The sequence below is a fragment of the Electrophorus electricus genome, chromosome 16, assembly GCF_013358815.1.
Source record: "Electrophorus electricus isolate fEleEle1 chromosome 16, fEleEle1.pri, whole genome shotgun sequence".
Taxonomy (NCBI): domain Eukaryota; kingdom Metazoa; phylum Chordata; class Actinopteri; order Gymnotiformes; family Gymnotidae; genus Electrophorus; species Electrophorus electricus.
This window is the reverse complement of record NC_049550.1, coordinates 2,485,267-2,508,762: the sequence shown is the minus strand read 5'-3', so window position 1 is coordinate 2,508,762 and position 23,496 is coordinate 2,485,267. Positions and strand designations below refer to the sequence as shown.

Sequence of the window (23,496 nt, the reverse complement as noted above, 5' to 3'; positions counted from 1 at the left end):
GGATGACAAGCAATGCAGAGGCTGGCGCACGTTTACACCTTCATCTCGTGTCAACGCAACTGGGCGTCCGACGACTTAAATCAATTTCCCTCCTCCTTGTATACACGCAGATGGGACACGTGTCAGCTAACATGAAAGTGTAAAGCAAATTATTCATTAGTCGGCAAAAGGAAGTGTTTAATTAGTGGTCTGGTGCTATACGATCCGAATTCTGCTTTCCCCAAATAAATGTGTCCCACCAAGGTAACCTAGGGCCTTCTGCAAAGTTGTTTAATATGTTTAATAAAAATTCAGGCTTATTATTTTCAGTCAAACTGCAACCTTAATATTGTTTGGGAGGCAAACTTATCCGACTGTATTTTAATTGAAATCTGGTACCTTTTCTCTAATACTGTCTAAATGCTGCCCACTGGAGGACACGAGAAGCTTATTCTTCATGCGGGTGTCAGACAGGGTGTTGCAGGTTTTTGCAGTTCAGGTGGAAGGCTACAGCATAAAATGAGATTTCAAGATAAAATAAGTTCCATATATATATATATATATATATATATATATGTGCCATTCCGCCGGAATACAAATCAATGTTGGCTGCACAAATTCTTAAAATTTAAACAATCACTATCTTAAAATTTTCCCTAAAACTTAAAGACAAAGCAAACAGGAGGGTGGAGACATTCATGGATTTATTGGAGAATAATTACATATCCTTCACAAATGTACCACGATGTAATTTTGTACTACAAGCCCCATTTGCAAGACCTAGGATCTGACTGTGTTCATGGCACATTGCCTGACGGACCACGTTCAGTCTGTTGAGTTTTATTCATACGCATTTGCAAACCCCAGCCTCTATTAAAGGCATGTATTAAAAGGAATAGTTTAAAATCACTATCACATTTTCACTGATTGTCCTGTTTTATACAGCGACTCCTCGAATGCATTGAAATTTTCACACACAACACCCACACACTTGTGTCCGTATGTATACACAAAAATTGGTAGCATATTGAGAGTGAGAAGCACTAAACATACACTATATATGTTCCAAATCAAATATGATCTTAAACTGGTAATAAGATTATTACATAAAGAATATTTAATATAATATCAGGGACAGTTCATATTTACATTTGTATACTTCCTCCGATTCCAAATTATGTACTGGAGAAGGTGCTATCTCAGTTAACCAAGGGAGCATAATGTCACGGTTTTAGCATGGTGCTGTTCTGTTCATTTTTACAGTCAGTAAACCTCTATTAGACTACTGATTAGCAACACTAACAATTAAACTCCCCTAACAGGAGAAATGAATGGGATTTATACAATACACATGAACTGGAGGATCAACCATACAAACTAAAAACAATCACAGCAAAAATATGATTTTGTTCAAACTATTCCTTTAATTGTGGCTGTGCAACCATGTGTAAATAAACTAAAAACAAACACGCAGAGTGTTACACACATCCTAACTGTTGGTATGTATTAAAATAAATTGGGAGATAACAGACCTGACACACATGTAACGTTAATTTGAAAAAGAATTTCAAACAGCACCCATTTGCCCTGCAGTTCCAACAGGATCTCAGAGTAAGAGTGTGAGGTACATTGTAATTGCTTTGTTTAAAAATCAAAAGAAGTTATTTTCTTCAGTTAGCTTTGAGTTACCCCAATCTACATCACAATGTAAGCAACATATAGGAGAATTCACTACTGTCAAATTATTTCTAGGTGCCTGGAATAAATTCAAACCAAGTTGACCCAATTAGGAAACATTCCCACATCAGATTCAGAGTCAGGAAAAACAGCTTGATTCGAATTAGATTTTAACACCTTTATGCCCGACAGAGGTTTTACGGGGGGCTCCATAAAAACATGACTACTTACTCTGAGACAATATGAAAACAGGCGCTTATTTTCCATGTACTATTGTGTAGATCTGGTAGAGGCTTATCTCAAGGGTTTGGTGGGTCAAGCACCACACCGATCTGTTTAATCCATGAATTCAGAAAATAATAGCATATCAGTTCAGAAAATTTGCCCGTCTAAAACCACGAAGCAAACATTTACAAATGGGTAAAAGTGGGTTGGCCACTCGCGAACACAAACACACATATGCAGAACCTAGGAGTGCCCCATCCAGGAATCTTTTCTTGGTTTTTCTTCTCCATGCAGTTCTTTCCACATCTCTCAGACAGGTCCTCAGGAGCTGTGGGAGGAGGTAGGTGAGTGCTTCCTCTGTGACAGTCAGGACGAGGCTTCTTCTTGCTAATGACGGAATGAAAACACTCGGGACTCAGCGTGCTATGTCCGCACCGGATGGCTGGTGCCCGCGGAGATGTCTCTCGAGAGCTGGGGAAAGGGGAGGGGAGGTTTAAAGTCTGGGCTGTGGAGATAGGGGGGGATGGGGATGTCTGGGTGGGGGGCTTCCAGGCCAGTGCATCACGTTGCATCACTCTGCTGCTTTGAGGGAGAAAGACAGCTTGGGCCGTGACTTGCCCTTGCCAAGGATGATCTTCTGCTCCTCCTTCTGCTGTCGCTGACGCTCCTGCTCAAGCTTCATGCGCTCCTCGTGGATCTTTCGCTGCTCCTCGACAATCCGGAGCTGCTCCTCGGCCTAAGGGAACAAGCAAGACATCATACAACAACTACGGTCCATTCGGCGACTGTATGCAAATTCAGAAGCAGCCAGTAAACCAGTCATGTTCCAGTGCATCTGATAATATTAGCATTTTTTGGTCAAGCGAGCCACCTGATAAGGTTTCAAAGTACTATTTTAATATTATTTACCTGGTTTTAAAATTAGTTTGTGTTTTGAAACAGCTCTCTCAAAACCTCAGTGAAAAGATGCTGTTTGGAAGTGTTGTGCACACACATGTGAAATTCATCTGGTTAGAGAGCTCGCAACCATATCATTCAATAAGTAAAGAATATCACATTTGAATGCAAAACCTATTTTGTGAAACACTGAGTTGAAATGATTTGAGTTGCAGAACATACTTCAATGCTTAAAACTTTTATACATAATTACAAGTAAAATTAATGGCAATACATATCACTATCATTATGAAGGGTGCACTTTAACACTGGTAGCATAGTTGCTCAAATTCAATAAATAAAGGACATACATTTATTACCATTGTGTTGCAGCCATAATTGACGCCTATGTTCTCGATAAGAATCACTAATGACTTGGACAGAATTTTTTTTTTTTTTAATAATACTTAATTGCAGAGATGGCATAACACTGCCTTACTGGGACTGTCTAAGTAATGAACTTAAACTGGTTAAAAAGATATTTCAGTGCTGGGTCCTTGAATAGCCCTGCACATTACTGTTTTCCTTGCTCATACAGTGATAAACAGGAAAACTTTGTTTACGAGACTAAGGCATTTTAATACTAAAGCATTTTTCCCGTCCAATGCCAAATAGTGTCTCTCTTAGTGAGATGATATTTATTGCATTGGTTACCACCTGTTTGGTTTCCAACACACCCACACACACCTACCTCACTACACTATCATTCATCTGCATTTTTTTTCTCCTTACTGAATGCAACTGTAATTCCATGTCAGTTGAATAGTTGAATTTTGTTTGATTTTCAGTAGTAAATCCCTGTTCTACCCACTATACACCTCTCACACAAACTAGGCACTAAGAGAGCAGATAGAGAGGGGCTACCTGTACTATGAGCCTCTCATCACACAACTTCTGCTTAATTCAACAGAAATGTAATCCAATAACACAAGATGGTTGATTGTCCAAAAAAAAAAAAAAAAACAAACAAAAAAAAAAAAACCACCTCTTATTCTACATCTTCTGATTCATATTTTCCAGTCTACCTTAAAAGTCATGAGGCTAACACTGCAGTTTATGTTTTTGAATACTAAAGCCACAGAATAATTAACCTAAATGAATTTAGAGAAGGAGAGTTTGTTTCATTTTTCATGTTATTTTTTCTTTCTTCTCTCCTCTCTTTTCTGTCAGGTTTCGGCTCTTTCTCTTTTCTATGAGCCTGAATTTTCTTTACTTCACAGCCAATCTGAAAACGTCATTGTTTGTTTTTTTAAAGAATGGATTAAAAAATAAATCACTGCTGGTCGTGGATCTACAACGGGGAATCGCCAAGATGATTTTTTGTCTCATTTAAACACTCTCACTATAAGTCAGATAAGATGTTCCCCCACACTGGGTTATCAAAGCTGCATGATTAGCAATGTGAGCCATCACATGTGCGCAAGTGCATGGGTATTTGGATACAACTCCAGCTGTGTACAATAAACTGCACTCAAACTAACCAGGTTGTTAGCACGGCAGTGCTGTCATCATTCATTTTTATTTCTGGAAAATATGAACCCCATGAAGTTTTTGAGATGAGAGGTAAAAACTGCGAGGTGAACAGTTTGATAGCAAATAGGACCTCACTCAATGTGGCATGTACAGAAAAAGTGGCATTGCACAATGCCGACATCAATATTAGGCTATTTAGCGAAAACTTCACCACCTGATGTAATGCAAAGTATGTCTTGGCAAATACTTAAACAGCAATGAACTCTAGAGGCTACATGGTTTGGCACTGACTTGTCTTATTTTGTGCAAAATTAATTATTGGATCACATCAATGCTGTGATTCATCGCAACCCCCCACAGAAGACTTATCTGGAACGTCTGAGATTGGTGTGGATGCTCACAGCACTCAATTAAAAAAAAACTGTGATTTGTTACAGAGCCCATTTTGAAATTGTAATCCACAATTTCAGTACTGCAAAGCAAGAGTTCTGCGATTAACAAACTGATCCATTGTGCAGTATCAGCATCGAGGTATAGCCACACTAAAGAAAGTTGCAAATGAATCAAGCACAAATCTTTGTTTGCGATATAAGATTTGTGTCAGTGGCTAAAAGCCGTATGATGAAACACAGCTGTACCAGTTTGGCCTGAGCGTCTGCAATCTTCCGGTTGTTCTCCAGCAGAATCTTCTCCAGCTCCTCACGTTTCGATCTCTCTTCCTCCTGCATGGGGGCAAACGTTTTCAGCTGGTCTCTCATCACAGACAAATACAAGTGACATCTGACACCCAGTCCTCAAGGGGCATGTAAAGAGACTCCGCCATTCCTTTGGGAGTCAGGTAAAATGCATTTGCAATTTGGCTTCATTAACTGCTCGATTGTAAAGAAAAACAGTAAAGAAAAAAACGAACTTAGCTTACTAGAGAACTAGAAAAACACTTCAGTTTTAAAACCTGTCACTGTGTCTGTGATGTGTCATTGGAACAGGAATGGCAAATAACACCACATTCTATGCCATTACACAGATCTGATCCAATTCCTTGCATTGCCAACTTATACAGGACAAAAATATAATCTGAACTGAAGTGCCTTCACCAATGGCATGATGCAATCAAATAAAGTTGTGTACACACACACACATACATATATAGATATACATACATATATATATATATATATATACATATATATATATATATATATATATATACATATATATATATATATATATATATATATATATATATATATATATATATAAACAACATAAAAAGGCCACCAACAACTGAATGCAGTGTGTATAGCTCAGCAAGCCTTCCACAACACATCACACAACACATCTTACACTTAAGAGGTGAACAAACATATCCGCAAACATATCAGCCACTATGGCTGTTGGGTTTTCACTCCAGCCAAGCAGCAGTACAAAAGGTACAACTAACTCAGAGTTTGGAGAAGGCACAGTTGATTAGTCCAATCAGATGCGCTTTTGCTTGCTGGAACAAAAACCTGAAGTCACACCAGCCCTTTGCACATGCGTTCTCTTGTGCTTTTGTAGGTGCTGTGAACTCTGGCCTTCACGTTTTAGATCGGCGTGCAATTAATGTGCGGCTACCTCGCGGGCTTTCTGGGCGGCCAGCTCAGCCTGTCGCTGCCTCTCCAGTTCCTCGAGGAGTTGCTTCTCCATGATGCGCTTGGCCTCCTCCACACGCCGCAGCACCTCCCGCTCAATCTCATCTTTCCTCTTCTCCAGCTCCTCCTCCACCCGCTTGGCCACCAGCTCCTCCACACGCCGTGCCGTCTCCTCTTCGATCAGGCGCTCCTCGATCTCCTGCTGACGACTGGGGCAGAATCAGAAATTTGAGTGGCTTTGATCAGAATCAGAATCACTTTATTTTGCCAAGTAAGTTAGACATGTAAGGAATTTTGTGTGGGTTTGTGCTCACGTGCATGACATATGACATACTTCACAGACCAGACAAGTGCATAGACTACACATATACAAGAAAATTAAGAGAATTAGACAAACTATTGGGGGATAAAAACAGAAGTATACAATCAATAGAGAGACTAAGAATAAAAAAAATCTAATGTGACAGAGACAGTGTTGAATATATGAATGTGTGCCTATGAGCAGAATCTGCTGAAACACGTTTCTATTATTTACCATATATTGCAGAATTATGGATATTGTACAGCTGTGTACCGATACACTGTGTCAAGTAATTAAATTCAGAGTCAAGAGTCAAGTAATTAAATTCAGTGGCTTCATCTCATGAACGGCAACTCGGTTAAAGCTGACATTCATTGACACATTTGAAAACGGATTCCTGGAACCGATATCCTGTGATTTAGTGCGTGATTCTCCAGTAACGCATCCTCATGGTCAATGTTTAGTTTCTGTATTGACCGATCTATGATGGAATTTGCATCCTGGTTCAGGTTTGCTAATAAATTTGAGTTGGGCTGCAAAACACTAAACACTGCTTGCTAGATGTAAAGAGATGAAATTATATGAAAAGTGCGTCTGTAAGTTGTTAGCTAACACTAGCCAAATAAGAAAAGAGGGGAAGTAAAGATAAACAAAACGTGTTCCTTACATTTTCCTCTGCCTCTCCATTTCTGCTTTTTTCTCCTCCTCTTCTTTTTTCTGTTTTTCATCAATGACGCTCCTTTTGCTTAAAGTTCTTCCAAAAATGTCGATTCTTTCCGGCGGCGAGGCAGCCCTCTCCCGCCGGGCCGTCGCCGTGTTTGATCGGGAGCGCGATCGCGACTCTCTCCTCCGGTTCCTCTTCGACTCTCGCGATTTCGAACGTCTTTTCCGGTCTTTGTCCCGGGACCGAGACCGCGAGCGGCTCCGCTTTTTGCCGTGTTTGCTGCCTTTGGAGTGCTTTGAACGGGACGAACTGCGACTTCGTGATCGACCCATTTGAGCTGTCGCTAGAGTTCGGGTGGCTAGCGAGTCAATCTGCAGGCTGGCTACGTTGCCACCCAGCAAGCACTTTTTTCCCTCACGTCCAAACCCGAGCACCTAACGAAACGGCACAATGTGCATGTGACTAACAGAAACTGATAAATTCCCGACCGAGGCAGGATCCGTTGACAATAGTCATTTGTCTGACTATTGGTAACGGTTCAAAAAGAACACTAACGTTAGAGCAAGATGGAGACTGGACGAGTTTTGTTCCACGCATGCGCTGTAGTCCTTCTTCGTGCATGGTGGGTCGCTTGTCATCAAACTCCAATCATTACTGCCACCTAATGGTCTGGAGTCCAGACCTGACGAAGTCTAGGCGGTATTTATTTCAGATAGGCTATATATTGTTTGTTTGCAGGATCAATAAATCGGGATTTTCAATAAATACCATATTTAAAGTTTTTTTTAATTTAAAGTTTTATTTTTATTATTTTTACAATGCCTCACATACATTTCAGTTTATATATAGGATTTATCGCATATGTAACGGATATTTGATTTTCCGCGGTGTTCTAACACGTCCAATAGAGGTCACATGCTGCAAACCGAAAGGCGCTTCAAATGCAGAAATCAACATTAAATGCAGGGACGTTAATTTAAGATGGGGAAGCGCAGAGGAAGAACTCTGAAAGTCCGATTTTTAAAAAAAAACGGATTTAGCATTGGATACATAGTAGCAGATTATTATTGCATATTAGAGAGAGAGAGAGAGAGAGAGAGAGAGAGAGAGAGAGAGAGAGAGAGAGAGAGAGAGAGAGAGAGAGAGTAAATTAAATGCAAATAAATACAGATATCTGTCATGTGTACACTTCTTTGCCTTCTTTTCTAACCGTCTTGGCATCCAGACACAGTTTTTTTTGTTTGTTTGTTTTCCCAGGAACTTCCCTGCATTTTCCAGCAGGGCTACGCCGAATCACTTTCTGTCCTGATTACAAGCGCAGGGGCTGTATAAACAGATAATAAGGATGCAGGATTGGCCTGTAGTCCCGGTCTCTCTCCAGCTGGTGCCATGTGGCGTAATATGAAACGCAAAATGGCAAAGAAAATCCTAAAGATAATGGATGAACGGGATTTCGCTTGCTAAACTTGAACATTCTAAACATGAACTGCTGTCTTTAATGCCCAAACATTTAATGTGTTATTTAAAAAGTGTATTGCTACACTATGGTAAATACTCTATTGTCCCAACATTTTGGAACGTGCTACAATAATCAGACTTGAAAAGAGTGCATTTTTTAAAAAGACAATTAAACACAAATTAAAATCACACATAATGCATCGGTTCATGTTGCAGTGTTTTCGATATAGTTCAGTGTGAGTACAAGTCGCTCCTTTTTGGTTTTAGCATTTTCCCTACAGTCCGACATTTTGTGCAATTTTTTGGTTGTGCATTATAGTAGCCTAGCTTCCTGATCCTTATCCTCTAGACGTCTTATCCTCTAGACGTCAAACCACATCTTACTAATGGGCCTCGTGAGTTAACTTGTACTAAAGCAATGCAGGCTATTTTATGGGACGTCGGCCCAAAATACAAGCCTAATCTGAATCGATTTCACGGTTAAAATGCATTTTCCGTCAGTATCAGCATCAGCACCAGTAAACATTGGAATATTGAACATAAGCGTCAACAGTTATTGCTCGATTTCAACGCACAATATAACTTTTAATCATTATTTTGTGTTCAATAAAAAATCTCATCCCATTCAAATACATCATGAATGCAACATCATGAATACAGTTTGGAAACGAGTAGGGACTTTGTATTAAATCCGTTTCAAACGGAAAAAGAAAGTGTAAGCTACTCTGCACTGTATACATTCTCTGTGTGGAGCGGCATATTACACTTAAGATAACTGTTGGCTGTTATCTCTCTACATTTCGCTCTACATTTTTTTTTTTTCACACAAACAACCATCCAACAAAAGTCCTTTACATTCTCAGTCAAATTCTCATTAAACACTCCATACATAATATTTTTCCTGTTATGACCCCATTTAAACCCAATACCCTCCATTTCCCCCCACATTTCAATAGTCCTTGTGCACTGCAGTAATAAGTGTTCTATCGTTTCGTCGGCTATGCAATTATACATCGGACATTCCTTAGTTGTAACAAAACAACTCCATTTGACAATACATCGTACAGGCAGTCTTCCAACAGATATGAGCCACGCAGTATCTCGAACATTTTCTGAGATACTTTTAGACTGTACATTTTTAACACAGGTTTCGCATTCTGTCACTGTCAGACCCTTATAAATGACTACTCCCCCCAAATCACAGTCTTGTATTGTTTTAGATAACATTTTATTTGGGGACTTATTCCAATCAATATTAAGTTGCCTATATTTAAACAAAAAGTCTCCATATACTAATTTAAAATAAGGAGTATGTTTCCTTGACTTGCTTTTTTTTCTTCCACTGGTTTACATCTCTAACTCAATTTGCTTTCCGACATTATCAATCTGGCTCATACTCAGATATTGACGTGATGTTAAACGGCGAGGGTAGACGTCATAAATTCACAGCGCAGTGGCGCTAGAGAGCCAGAATAGCCCACAGCGTGATCCACAGTGTGGCCGTCTCTGTGTAAGCCGCGCTGGCAAACGTCTTATCGTGGACGTAGGTGATTATAGACAATGCTCCTTGGTAGGCTTCCTCACATGTGGGTTGGATTTGCGCCTCTGGCAGCGTGAAGCCGTGCTGGCCCTTGTCCCGTAGTTCAAAGGTAAAGGAGAACGGTATGCCGATGAGACGCGCAAAGTCGCGGGACGAGCCGGAATTTGCGTCTGCGTAAAATACAAGGAAGAGCCATTGCACCAAACCATACTCTATGGTTTGTCAGCAAAAACGTTATTAAATAAATAAAATATGCTAAAATACAAACAACCTGGTTAATCTTTTTCCCCTCAGCTAACGAACGTACAAAAACTATTATTCAAAGTGAAAAGGCAACTCACACAGCACATTAGGAGGAGTCTCCACCGTGTAGTCCATTCCGTGGACGTCTTTGATTGCTTTAGCTGCGGCCAGACCAACTTGCATCTAAACACACGTACACTGGCAGTGTACCACTTACATAACTAAATAAAAATTCTGCATTGTATCATCAAAGATTAAGATAAGATAACGCTTTATTGATCCCGAAGGAAACTGCAGTAGGTTGCAGATTAACAGTTCTATTATGAAAGAGTATGTACACTGTTTGTGGTGCTGGTTTTATCGCAATATTATGTAGACTAGGTCATTCTTATTACACAAGAAAAAAGGAGAAAAAGACAACCTACATTTGTCTAAAGGAACAAAGATTTGTTTCCATCTTCTCTTTCAAAACATTGGAGCCAACCATAGTTAAACCTGTGCCTCGTGACACTGCAGGTGTGAGTGGTGTGTACAAATGTACCCACCAGTTCATCATAGTTTGGTGGTATGATATCAGGATATCCATAAGGGACCAGGATCAGCTGCCCGTGGGAATGGATAGTGAGGAAGCAGAGGATGTTGTTTCGATTTGCACTCAGGAAGTCGGTCACCGCCTTAGCCTCAGGCTCGGACAGAGCACGTTCTCCACTGTAAATGTCTGAGCAACAGTTCCTGGAGATTCCCACCACTATATAGACAGGGCAGACATCAATCTGAATAATTATAGTTTGTGACAGAAGTATTCTATTTATAATTCCTGAAAGAACATTCAAAATTAATGCTTTAATTATATTTACCTGACACTTTTATCCAAAGCAACTTACAATTATGACTGAGTACATCTTGAGCAATTGATAGTTAAGAGCCTTGCTCAGGGGCCCCACAGTGGCACTTGGCAGTGGTGGGGCTTGAACCAGCAACCTTACGATTACAAGTCATCACATTGTACATGGGAGATCAGTAAATATGTGGCATTCCTCATAAGGATGTTTTCTAGTGAACAGTAAAGAAATGCCTTACTTCCCCAGTTTGCATAGAAGTTTCTGTTTAGATCTGTGCCGAAACACGTGCAGTTTCCAGGCCCTGGTGACCTGGACTTCCTCCACAGACGAGTCTATAGGTTTGCAGCAATAGACAATATCTGTTAGAACATGGATGCATTACAATGCTCTGTTGAGGTAAGTTCACACTCTTAGTCATGCTATAGTCCTGGATGGAATCAAAACTCACAGAGTTGTCTTTCCAAGAATACACATATCCATCCATGTTCAGAACTGGGGTGATGTAGAAGTCCAGGTTTTTAAACATCTTTCTCATCTTTCCATCTGTTTTGTATGAGCCCAAGATCTGTTTTGATAGAAAATTGGAAACTATAGTTACAGAGGCTATCAGGAACATGTGTTGGGTTCTTCTTCCTAAGTACATGACAAATCCAATCCACTGACAGAAGGAGGTCTTTTTAAAGACAGACATAAAGGCATCATTGATAGCACTTTGCAAAGTTTAACCTTTTAACTATGAAGTTAAAAGAAAGAGGATGCAGGGTCCTCCAAACCCCCTAAATAAAAATAAATAAATAAATAAATAAACTTGATTTGAAGCCTTTGCTTTCTTGTATAATCTTTGCTCACAACTTGACTCAAACCTGGGGAAGACGTTCTGTGGACATCTGCAATGAATTCATTTCAAGCATAAAAAATTGCAAATTTACAAAAGCATTAATAATGTTCCAAATTAAAACAAACTTCTACCCATAACTCACAGGTAGAGGTTGACATTAGGCCAGATCTGAGCGAGAAAACTGTTGCTTGGTCCTTCTGTGGAGGAATTTAAACATCCACATGGCAATCTGTTCCCTCCATAGTCCTCCTAAATGGGAGGACTAAATCTGACTGCATTCACACACCCACCTCCTTCACAAAGTGCTGACAGAAGGCTGGAGAGATCCATTCTCTGGCATGGATCCCACAGTCCATCCAGATTGCCTTCTTTGGCATGGTGTTGTTTAGCCCGATCTGAAGCACAGAGGGTCTTATTTTCTGAACCACAATGCGTAACATGCAGCAATGGCAAGAAGAGAAGCCGCTTCTCTGGAAACCATGTAAACCTACACTGCACATTTTACTACTCAAGCCAAGTCAAGGTAGCATTATTGGCATGACTATACAAAATTCAGTATTGTCAAAGCATTAAAAATGCTTGTGGAAATCAAGTATTCAAACAATTTAAAACTGAACTTCTATAGTGTATAGGGCAAGTGGGGTATAAAACCTTGAGCAGAGTAATATTTCTCTTTTCATACGTTGTCCCATAGACCATTCTAGAGACAACATCAGGATGGTCCTTCTCCATTTGTTGTATCCAGTCTGAAATCTACAAGGAGAGATATGTAGAAGAATGAACAAATGACTGACTGAATGAATGAGATAGAAAACCAAACATCTAAAACAGACATTTGAGTTCTGCCAATATCATCCAATGGTACAGCCAGCTCATGACTTTGTGAGAAAGTAAATGTAAATCACAAATAAATAAATAAATAAATAATCATTGACCTCATCCATGGTGTGGTAATTGGTGTAGTTATAAACCAACTGCTGCAGACTCTGAACAACTCTGTAATTTAATTTCATAAGAGCATTATGTAATTATTATGTGACAGAAACCACTGTGTTTGTTTATAATACAATAGATGCTAAAAACAGATTAACATTATAATTGACTACTATTACAACAAATCTAAATGACAATTGCAATGTGAAGAACTAAGTTTGGAAGAACTGAGTTTGATTAAATTAAGATATATGAATGATTTCTGACACTGTTGCAGAGCTGCAACTACTCTGTAAAGTGATAATGCTGAAATCTTACCTGTCCTGCATTATCAAAACTAAAAGCACCAAAACCGGTAACACTAGTCGTAGCATGGTTCTGTAATCTGTTCCCCTTAGATCTCTCTGCCCACCTGGTGTTCAGTTTGTGAGTGCTTATCTTGGTCTGTATTGCTTTTATAGAGGTCCATAAGCTATTAGTTTCTATTACACTGTGTAGTAACCATTTCAATTGTTTTATTACTACTATTTCACATACGTCAGTGTAGAATAATAATATACCAATGACGCAGTAAGAATTATATTTGTTCACTAGAATCTAGCGAGCATGAATTATGAACCCTAGGCTATCATCCATTTTTAGCTGCATTAAAAAGTTGAAGAAGAAGAAGAAGAAGAAGAAGAAGAAGAAGAAGAAGAAGAAGAAAATAGAAAACAAAAAGATGAATTGAGAAGTTTATATTTTCTTCATTTTGTTTTCCCCACCTGTTATTGTTCTCACCTGTTTCTAGTTTTACCTTTTTAGCTTGTGTATAATAAACCCTGTGTTTTCTTTCTTGCTTGGCTGGTTTTGGTTTGTAGTGTTTCTGTGTACCTTCTTGGCTGTCTGTCTATATGTATGTACCTATGTTTCTCTGTTGTTTGTACTCCCTGTGATGTATTCCAGTTGTGTTTGCTTACTGACTTCCCTTATAGTTTGACTTTGGACTATTATTCTGACCCTGTTTGTAGATTTGCCATTAACAAATATCACTCTTCTCAGTGTTTGCAGCCACCTCTATTGCACAACGTTACAGTTCATAATGAATGAATATGTTCTATATTACTACAGACATAAGTATATAGAGTCCTATATGTAAATATTGATCTCCAATTAAAATTAGTCCTGGTAAGAATAAGCAGAGAATGCTTGAGTTTTTATTTTAAAACTATCCACCTTAATGTTTTTAGTCAGACTGCTTTTTGAGGGGGATTATTAAATTCCCTAAAGTAATTGAATTATTTTAGCAACTATTTAAAGTTGAGTGTTTAGAGTTGTCACGGGACGCTCCCCCACCCCCCCAAAAGTCATGTGGTATGGTCTGCTGCATGCGGGGGGGGGGGGGGGGGGGGGTAGTGTTAGTGCTAAAGTCTTAATTGTTAGTATTGAGTGTGTCTATGTTTATTGTTGATGTTGTGTGAGTGCCACCGTAGTCTTTTGTTATATGTCATTAAATGTTTCACACGTCGAGAGAGTCTGTGCATCCTGCTCCCCACCCTGCGGCACTCGGGCAGCATTACAAGAGCAGTGTATGGTGCTCTGGTCACTTTTAATATTTGCATTTAGATTACTTTATTGTTTGAGCTGAACTTATTTGAAAAATGTGCCTGTGGAAAGAGATATAAGTATGCAGTGGTTTAAATAAACCAAGTAATGTCATTTTCATTAGAATTTCTTGTATTTTTAAACATTAAGGTGAAATTTTATGATAATAACTGAACTATTATTACACCATATAATTATAATTATGGGACTACGTGACAACACAAGTCTGCCGAAAGAAAAGGGGAACAGTAGAAGGCCATAGAAAATTGTTGTGTAATCTTTACTCAGTCCAAACTCTCTGGAATGAGTTCTTACACTTTTTATATCCACCAGCAGATGGAGACACAGATGTTAAATGATATTTAGTCGAAGTAGCCACTTCAGTGCAGATGTGGGAGCCACAGCTGCTCAGGTGGGTCTAGGGTGGCCGAGCTGTTTCAGCATATTGGAGTAGATGAAGTAGCTTTATGGATATGGCAGCAAAAGTTCATCTACTGGTGGCACCAGAACATTTTCTGGCATCACCTCAGAGGCTTTGTTGTTGATGAGCAGGTCTAGTGAGATGTTGACATAATTTCCCTGGTAACATGCCAATAAAACAGAAAGTTTTCATTAGATCTATAAAGATGAACACATGACCAATCCATATTCAGTAGTTGTGCCAGTGGTCTGCATGCAGCTCTGGCAGGTTTATCATTATCATAACTAAAAGAGAGGGCCAGAGGGTGACCAGTGTCCAGCGGACTGTCGGAGATATTGCATTCCACCTACATCACTGTCATAGACCTGAATAAATGCATGAAGTGGCAGGATGACACTGTCAACACCTCAGATTATCAGAAAGCTCTGTGACTGGGGGCCCCAAACTCTTCACCTTTATATACAGGAATGAATAAATAAACAAGTATAATAAATAGGACTACATATGTAAATCTTTAGCATGGATTTAAAAATTGAGACTGCGTCTGAGTCCAAAGTAAAAACTGGAAGGCTGTTCTGTAACTGACAGGCTTTAAATGAGAAGGCTCTTTGTATTAATCGTATTAATACTATGAACTAAGAGAATTCCTGCATTTTGAGATTGCATTACGCGAGGTGGGTTACAGTATACAAAGAGTTCACTCAGATACTGTGTGGCCAGACTGTTTGGCGCTTTATACATCAACAAGAGTCGGTTCAAAATTGAACTGGGAGCCTGTGCAGAACTGAAAGAACACGGCATTGGCTGCTGCCTTCTGTGTAAGTTGGACTTTATTTAATAACGTTTTAGAGCATCCAGTTAGAAGACCATTAAAGTAATCCAATCTTGATTAAATAAAACATTGGATGACTTTATCTGCATCTGACAATGAAAGTATGTCTGTTTAGCAATTATAAATGGAAAAAGGCAGTCTTAGTAACATTACTTATGTGTGTCAAATGAGAGATGAGTGTAATAATAACACAATAAGTTTTGGGTGTTACTGAAGTGCCACCAGGATTTAACAGAATATTAGATAAACTATAAACTATTTTTAAAAGCTGTAAGAATACCACAAAAGATGTGTGGTGGTGATTCTTTAATATTTCATTCATATATTATTTTACATATAGTGTTTTACGTTGTGCTCTTAGCTGTGTGTGAGAGGGTCTCTGTTCTAGCCTTTGCAATGGAGTACACCCTGATATGGTAGGCCTACCCTTCACTGCACTGGAACAGAGATAATGGATTGAGAGCTCCTGAAAGAAGCAGCAACCCACCTGTTTATGACTAGGCAGAAATGTAAATGAAGTATCATGTCTCTTTTTTTGGCCATTTTGTCTTCTTTGTCTCTGATGACCAATAAAGGGTGACAACACCCATGTCAAGAGCTTTAAATTTTCATGTCCAAAGTGCCTTCTTTGGACATGGTTTATGTTGAATAAATGCATGCTCCCAAGCTGAGAGTGCTAAAATGTTTTGTGTCTCTTGATCAATGCTAAAGAACTTCAATATCCACCACAGATATAACACCTGAGACTTAAATAAAGGAGGGGATGTGATGGGGAGGTGCCCTGACTAAACAAGGCACACCAACATTAGAGACGCTTCAATGTATTAAGTAAAGAATCTGATTATCTAATTCTGTAAGTAACATTCACTCCTAAAGGAGCCAACCACCCAAACTCAACAAAGACTGTATCTGGAAAGTGAATGAGCCATCACATTACCCAACAATTTGGTACAGGAATGAAAAATCCACCTGAAGCCAGTAAACTAGGCTACACATCAATATGAATGCCCTGGCTGTTAAACACATGTGATTTCACACAGTAGTGAGACAGTAAGCTCTCTGAGGGCATGAGGTTTCTATAATGCACTGCTTTCCAGAGTTCTTATGCTGTGTCATTGTGGTTTAGCACTGCTCTTTGCTTTACAAAACATAAGCATTAAGTAATGTGTTGAAAACAACATATATATGTATTTTAATATGTATGGGTTTAAAATTATTTGAAATATCATGGCCTTACATTTTTGGAAAAGTATCAATTATATATTCCAATGCATTAGAATACAATATTTGGATAATAAGTTTATACCCTACCTTCCATAGAGGGAGAGAAAGAGTGAGAGAAATACACAGGCAATGAATTTCTCTCACGCCTGTTGTTGAGTGGATATTGATATCTTTGGTACACAGCATTACACTAGTTCAAGAGGAAGACCAGATTCTTACATTACAGACGCTTATATCCCATATTCACCAGCAGATGGCACCATCTACCAATTAGACCGCTGGGAAAGGTAGTGAGATTTTTAAAGCAAATTCAGAGTAGCGGAATAAGGTTCCCAGTTTACCCCTGCAGCATATCCATCTGGCTCATGGTCTTATGCTATTTCAGAGCACAACCGGTACCTGAGCTAATTAGTCAGTGATCTGTAGCACTGGATTGGCAGGGAAAATATGTGGACTCTGCAACCTGATTCGTCTAGCTCCTGTCTGAATTATTGCCAGTGGTTATGTCTGTGTGGGTTCCTCTGTTTTTCCTTACTGCATGAAGATTGGAAAGCTTCAGACATGTCAGAAATTAGTTGGCAGAACATCTATACTGTAATCCTGTTTTTTGGCTTTCCTAGAAAGAGATCGAGCTTTAGTGAGAAGATGTGGAGCAATAAAATGCCTCCAACTTGGCTAACTGTTGTTTTACTTAGACTTTGCAGCCTAGGTGGCTGTCTAAAGGGGTAGATTTCAAATAGGTTTTATTTACTTATCTGCAGATGTGCAAGGGGGTGTGTTCACGGAAAAACCTCAGTTACAAGTACAGAGAGAGGAGTGGAGAACTAGAGCAGTGGGAATCATCTGTGTTACAAATTAGCAATTTGGTTGCAAGCAAAACAACAAAGACCTATTGACTCTGTCTTTATCTCTCAGTAAAACCTTTACAGCCACCACTGCACGTTCCATGTCTGCGTGCAGAGGCGTAAGTGAGTGGTGGTGAGAGTGAGTCACTGCTGTTTATACAGGAAAGCATCTCTGAATACTTCGGTCTCTTCGGTCTGGAGAAAGGGTCATGTACAGGCAACGGGTGGGGGGTGGGGCAGCTGGTCGGCCACCTTTAACATGCACCCACACACACACACACACACACACACACACACACACACAGAAAAACACACAAAAACACACAATTGCCTTGCCAGACCATTCTTCTGCATGTAGGTCTGTATGCATTTTTCAGAATTTTTCACATTTGGTAGAATAAAGAACACTCCCACTGACCTGACCAACTCTACCACTTCACTAATAGTTTTTGTTGTTTTTAAAGGAGAGAAACTAACTAGTCACAAACTAGTTTGAGAGTTCTCCTTCTCCCCAGAACTCTTAGTCTGTCTCATCATTTTAGGCATCCTCTGTGGAAAGAAGTTCAAACACTTACATAGAAATAAATAATGTCAATGTCGTAGTGTTACCATTTGGAGCCCAAATGAACAATAATGAGTAGGTCTTTATTTATTGAAAACAGTATGTACCCTACCATTGATGACAGTATGTACCATACCACTGAAGAGAGTATGTACCCTACTGTTGAAGGCAAAGCTCTTGCAAAAAAGCCATGGAGTGGGTTCAGGGTTCTAGAGTTGTAACATGTTGGGATTGTTTGATGGTGGGTCTTTATTGTGAGGTCTCACCATATGCCATTGCATCCAGATATTGAGAGACTGCAAAAAATGAAGCGATGCTTAAGAAATCTTAATGCCTTGTCTGGCTTACATACAGGGGAACAAATGGGCCAACCCTGCTGTTGTATGCCTGTGTGTGTATGTGTGAATTTATTATAATAATGTGGAAAGATATTCAGTTTTGTTCTGTCATTGTCAACATGCACATGCCATTCTTCCTGACTTCCATAGTCACCTATGCTTACAGGCTCTGGTGTCTTTTATTAGTGTGATTGACAATTTACCAATTCCCAGGCTACATACTTTCTAGGTTTCATATCTTGCAGTATTGGGAGTGTAATTTTGTAGCATGTTTATTTTTTTTCTATCAGAAACCTGAGCTCTCTCCCAGGAGAGTAGTATGGTCTAGACTGCAAAGCTGGTTGGGCTGTTGTCTCACCTACTCTCCCACACCCCAGATAACACATGCCCTAACAATAAAACGTGCTAGAGGAATGTTCATGTTCTTTGACCATGGTCTCAAATAACTCCTTCAGCTGAAAAAACCTTAACTTATAAGAGTATACAGACTTTGGATATGGTTCTGCTTTGCAGTGATAAGATGTCTGCTAGAGATTACTTGTTTCATGCAGTCTGAGTACTGTACATGAATCTGCCATGGTTGTTTATTTTGAGAAATCTAAAAAATGCACGATTTTCATACAGACACCATTACCCAAATCTGGCTACTTCTATTATGCATCAAGATAAACCATAGAAATCTCACTGGTCTCCAGCTGTGCTACAGAAAACCTGATTTCACATTGATGACTCCCTTTAATACCATATGTTTAACAACCACATGCATGGATTCATATGGTGGTTATTGTTCTCTGTCTGGCCAGAGGGTTTCCTGTCAGATTGTATCAGACTGCAGATGAATAGAAAAGGCAACAGATTCAATGAAAGTTCAGGCATGCTATAAGGAGGTCGTGTGGGCTTCATAGAGCTTTTCACAATGCTTTATGAATAGACCATACCATGATGACCTTATGATAATGTCTTGCCAAATATGGAGCAGGAATGTCAAAAACCTGTACTGTGTTCTAATCTCAAAGCCCTGGATTGTGGTTGAATCTCAAAAGCCTGGATTGTGGTTGATTCTCAAAGACCTGATGTGACACTATGAGGCTTAAGCAGGATGCGGGGACAAGGCACGTTGAAACAAATGTTTTAATAACACAAAACACCTACACTTAGCACACATGCTATATTACATCAAACACCCACAAACATACAATGACACAAGAGAGATATATACACACTCCACGATTACACACAACAAGGATCAGGTGGACGACACAAGAGGGCGTGGCACTACAGACTAATGCACAGAGACGTTTGAGGAAGAGGTAGGGGCCGTATCATGACAGAGCCCCCCTAAAGCCTAATGGGCTGCGGACCCAAGACCAATGCCAAACAGCGAGGTCAGAGGACCGGGCAGTTTGCCACAGGCCAGTGCGAGCAGAAGTGCGGGGGGGGGAATACTGGGACTAAGACAAAGACAGATGCAGGAACACCACAGACATTCAATAGTCTGGGGAAGGGAGAAGGCACTCCAGCCAGTCCACCAGTCATCGGCTGGTTTGGAGGCTGACCAGCCTGGGGATGACTGTCCTTCGCTGGCTTGGGTAGCGGCTACTGTCCCGATTTTGATGCATGTGCGCCGGGAAGCGCACCAGCCATATTGCCCAGTTCTGGTGCAGGCACTGGTGTTGCTGCCTTTTTGCCTCCATGAAGCTTAGGTGTAGATGCATGCGTTTTGGGACCTCTTGCCTTAGGGAGAAGAGTGTCCTCTGAAGACGAGGCCGCTTCTCTGCCAGTCACCAGTGGCATACCCTGGGCGGAGCCTTAGGTGGAGCCTTTGGTGTTGGGGGCTCGTCATCCTCAGAGCCTGTAACGTCGCTCTGCGAGGAAGGATCACCATGAGGGACCTCCTCCACCTCCATCGAAGGGTCCTCCTCATGATCGGACCCCATTTCTGACCGCAGACCAATGTCACGGTACTCCCCTCTCTCTCCATACTCAGCACAGCCCTCTAGATAGTCCATGCAGGGGTTGTAGGACCCAGTGGAGTCCATCTCTGAATTGTGGTTTAATCTCAAAGGCAAGGATTGTGGTTAAATCTCAAAGGCCTGGATTGGATTGTGGTTTAATATTACAGGCCTGGATGTGGTTCAATCTCAAAGGCCTGGATTGTGGTTCAGTCTCAGAGGCCTGGGTTCTGGTTGCTAGACTTAAAGCAATGACTCCCAAAGGAAGCTGCTGAATGGAAGATGAGTCCAGATCTACTTAGAACCCCCCAAAAATCCTCCTGAAAATAATTTTGAAATCTTGGAAGTGTTAGATATTGTTTCATTGCTTTTCATTCACAATCAGGGAATACATTAATGGGAAAAATGCAGTGGTAGCCATATAGCTTCCCTTTAATGAATGGATGGGAGAGTCTGATGGCATTAGCTGTTCCTGCAAATAGTTCATTAATGTTCATGCTGATTGTAAACAGTGAAACCGCCAAAGGGCCACTATTGTATTGTTTGATAAACGTAGTACCAACCTTAAATTTGATGTTTATGCAATCTTTATGAATCTGTGAACATAAATCAAATGTGAAGAAGGTCATTTGACTCATCACTCCCCAGCCAGGAGTGTACTGCCCTGGCCCATGTATTGGGCAACTATTCCCTCAAATTTGTCCCAATCATGTAGAGGAGTCAAAGAAGCATGATATGTCATCATCACTCACATGGCATGCAACTAAGGAATAAATTAGAACATATGAGTAACTGAGAGAGAAAAAGAGGGAGAGGGAGAGAGAAGGGCCATAAATAGCATGGGCTCTTTAATAAAGGAGAGGTGTTTGGGTGAAGTATCCACCCAAGGAATTTCTTCCAAAATGCCAGAAAGCTATTAGCAACAAACAGCAGGATGAAACCCAACATGGGTATGAGTGACAAGGTCAAAACGATACTGATGCATTGAGCTCCTTGGCTTAGCTGTGCAGCATAGCACACTAAGAGGAACTACAATAACTGAGGTTTGTTAGACTAGTTTCTTGATCATTTTGGCTCAAAATAAAACAAACAAACAAAAAAAGAAGGAGAGAGACTTTGTGTTCCTGTTGCTCACCAGGTAGAGAAGGTTATAAAAGGTGGAAGAATTATAGGTCATTGGTTCAATTCCAAAGAAGTACTCCTACTGAAACATGCACTATGGACATAAGTTATTGTAGATAGGAGTGTGTGCCAAATTATAGACATATTAAATGTGAAGAGCTAGCTGAGTGAAAAGCAGAAGGCATCACTGTAATAATTACATATATGATTGTAACATCAATCGACTCAATGGCTCTTGCTTCAGTCAAACTGATGGTTCATACTTAAAGCGAACACAGTGTTGGTTGTAATCATAAAAAACAATGGCCAACGAAATTTTGGATAGTGCAAAAGGTAACTTCCGATTAATGTAAACCACAGTCTCTGACATCCTTTAGCTTGCTTCTAATGCTACCAGGAGGAACACTCAGAAGCTTGTTGATTGTTAGTTCTATATTTATTTGCCAAAGAAGTCTGCATGATTCAGGAAAAAAAATATTTTGCCAATAAGCCCAATGTGTAAAGTAACGCTGCCAAGAAAACAGCCATGGACGTCATGTCTTGTTCTTTGGGTTAGAACAGAACATTTTCTTGAACTTGGGGTCAGGCATAAAAACTGTGCAGCTGTACCTTCTCTGACAGAGGCTTTTGATAGCTAATATAATACCAGAAAGCTTGCTGAGTGAAGTTTATGGTAAGATTTCTTTTGTTGCCCAGATATACTGTTTAATAATTGTGAAGTGTGTGCCGCAGGGCGTGGAGCAGGACGCACAGACTCCCTTGACATTGTGAAACATTTAATAATACAACATGTAACAGACAACGGTGGCACTCACACATGACATTAACAGAGAACATAAACACACTTAACCCTAACAAACAACGACTGTAACATGTACACAGGCTAGACAAACATGGATACCAACACAAGCTTTGGCTGACAAACAATAACCAACAGTGAGGGACGCACTGACAGGGGTTTAAATAGACTAACAAACACTAACCGTACCACGTGACTTTTGTTGGGGGTGGGGTGGGGTGTGTGGGTGAGTGTCGTGTGACAGAACCCCCTCCCAAGGGGCACGGCTCCCGACGTGTCCTCTCCAGGACTGCGAGCCCCAGGCCGCCATGTACACACAGACAATACGGCTTTGCCTGGTGCCCACCCTACATGTGGCGGGCTAGGAACTGCAAGCCCGGGAGACCCCTTAAAGGGAGGAAGGATGGCAGAATCCCTGCCCTCCCAGGGCAGTCCGGTATGCTTCTCGAAACGCTGCGCTTAGACACACAAAAAAGGCGCACATTTACACAAACAGAAGCGCCCACACATAAACACTTCGGGCGCTGTGCTGCAGCGCCTGCTGTCAGTGCAGGCACTGTAAACGTGTCCCCAGCCTCGACGGACATGCGGGGGTGCGTGTCCGCCCCAGTTCCAGCTGTGCTCCTCCCCTGAACAGTCCTCCTTATTCTTGCTGCTTTAGAAGCATCCAAGAGGCAATTTGGCTCTGAGGCTTTGGGCAGACCCTTCCAGTCTCGTTGGCAAGTCCGCTGACGGGAAGGGACTCGGGGTACAGCTCTGCCCTCCGGGGATCCTGCTGGCTCCACACAACCACCCTCTTTCTGGTTGCTTTGGGGCACCTTGGTCCTCCTCGGCCCAGGCTCGATAGCCGTAGACCCCCCCCCCCCCAAGAAATTCCTGGGGGTGTTCCCCTCCACCTCCGGAGTGGCCCCGGACACCAGTCGCGGTCCTCTCCCCAATCTCCTGGGATCCTGTCGGCAGTGCAGGGGGTGCCTATGCACCTCCCGCTAGGAAGTCTGTTCTTGGCCACGGGAGCTGGCATCCTGTGGTGGTTGGTCATTCTGTGATGAATGCCCAAGTGCCGCAGGGCATGGAACA

General features: G+C 40.8%; 2 protein-coding genes across 2 annotated transcripts; both read right to left on the bottom strand.

Moving 5' to 3' along the window:
- Positions 1-665: 665 nt before the first annotated feature.
- On the bottom strand, positions 666-7,492 carry arglu1b (arginine and glutamate rich 1b). Its single transcript, XM_027012951.2, has 4 exons — positions 6,890-7,492; positions 5,905-6,130; positions 4,929-5,012; positions 666-2,617 (listed from the first exon to the last, which is right to left on the bottom strand). The coding sequence occupies exons 1-4, from the start codon at positions 7,216-7,218 to the stop codon at positions 2,453-2,455; spliced, it is 804 nt and encodes a 267-aa protein (XP_026868752.2). The 5' UTR covers positions 7,219-7,492; the 3' UTR covers positions 666-2,452.
- A 1,477-nt stretch (positions 7,493-8,969) lies between these two features.
- Positions 8,970-13,069, bottom strand: cpo (carboxypeptidase O). The gene is given in 10 exon segments (XM_027012942.2): positions 8,970-9,814; positions 9,816-10,054; positions 10,226-10,310; positions 10,673-10,875; positions 11,208-11,301; positions 11,418-11,534; positions 12,098-12,202; positions 12,459-12,560; positions 12,743-12,803; positions 13,059-13,069. Coding segments are annotated over 10 exon segments (1,044 nt in total). The 3' UTR covers positions 8,970-9,787.
- Between the last annotated feature and the right edge of the window lie 10,427 nt (positions 13,070-23,496).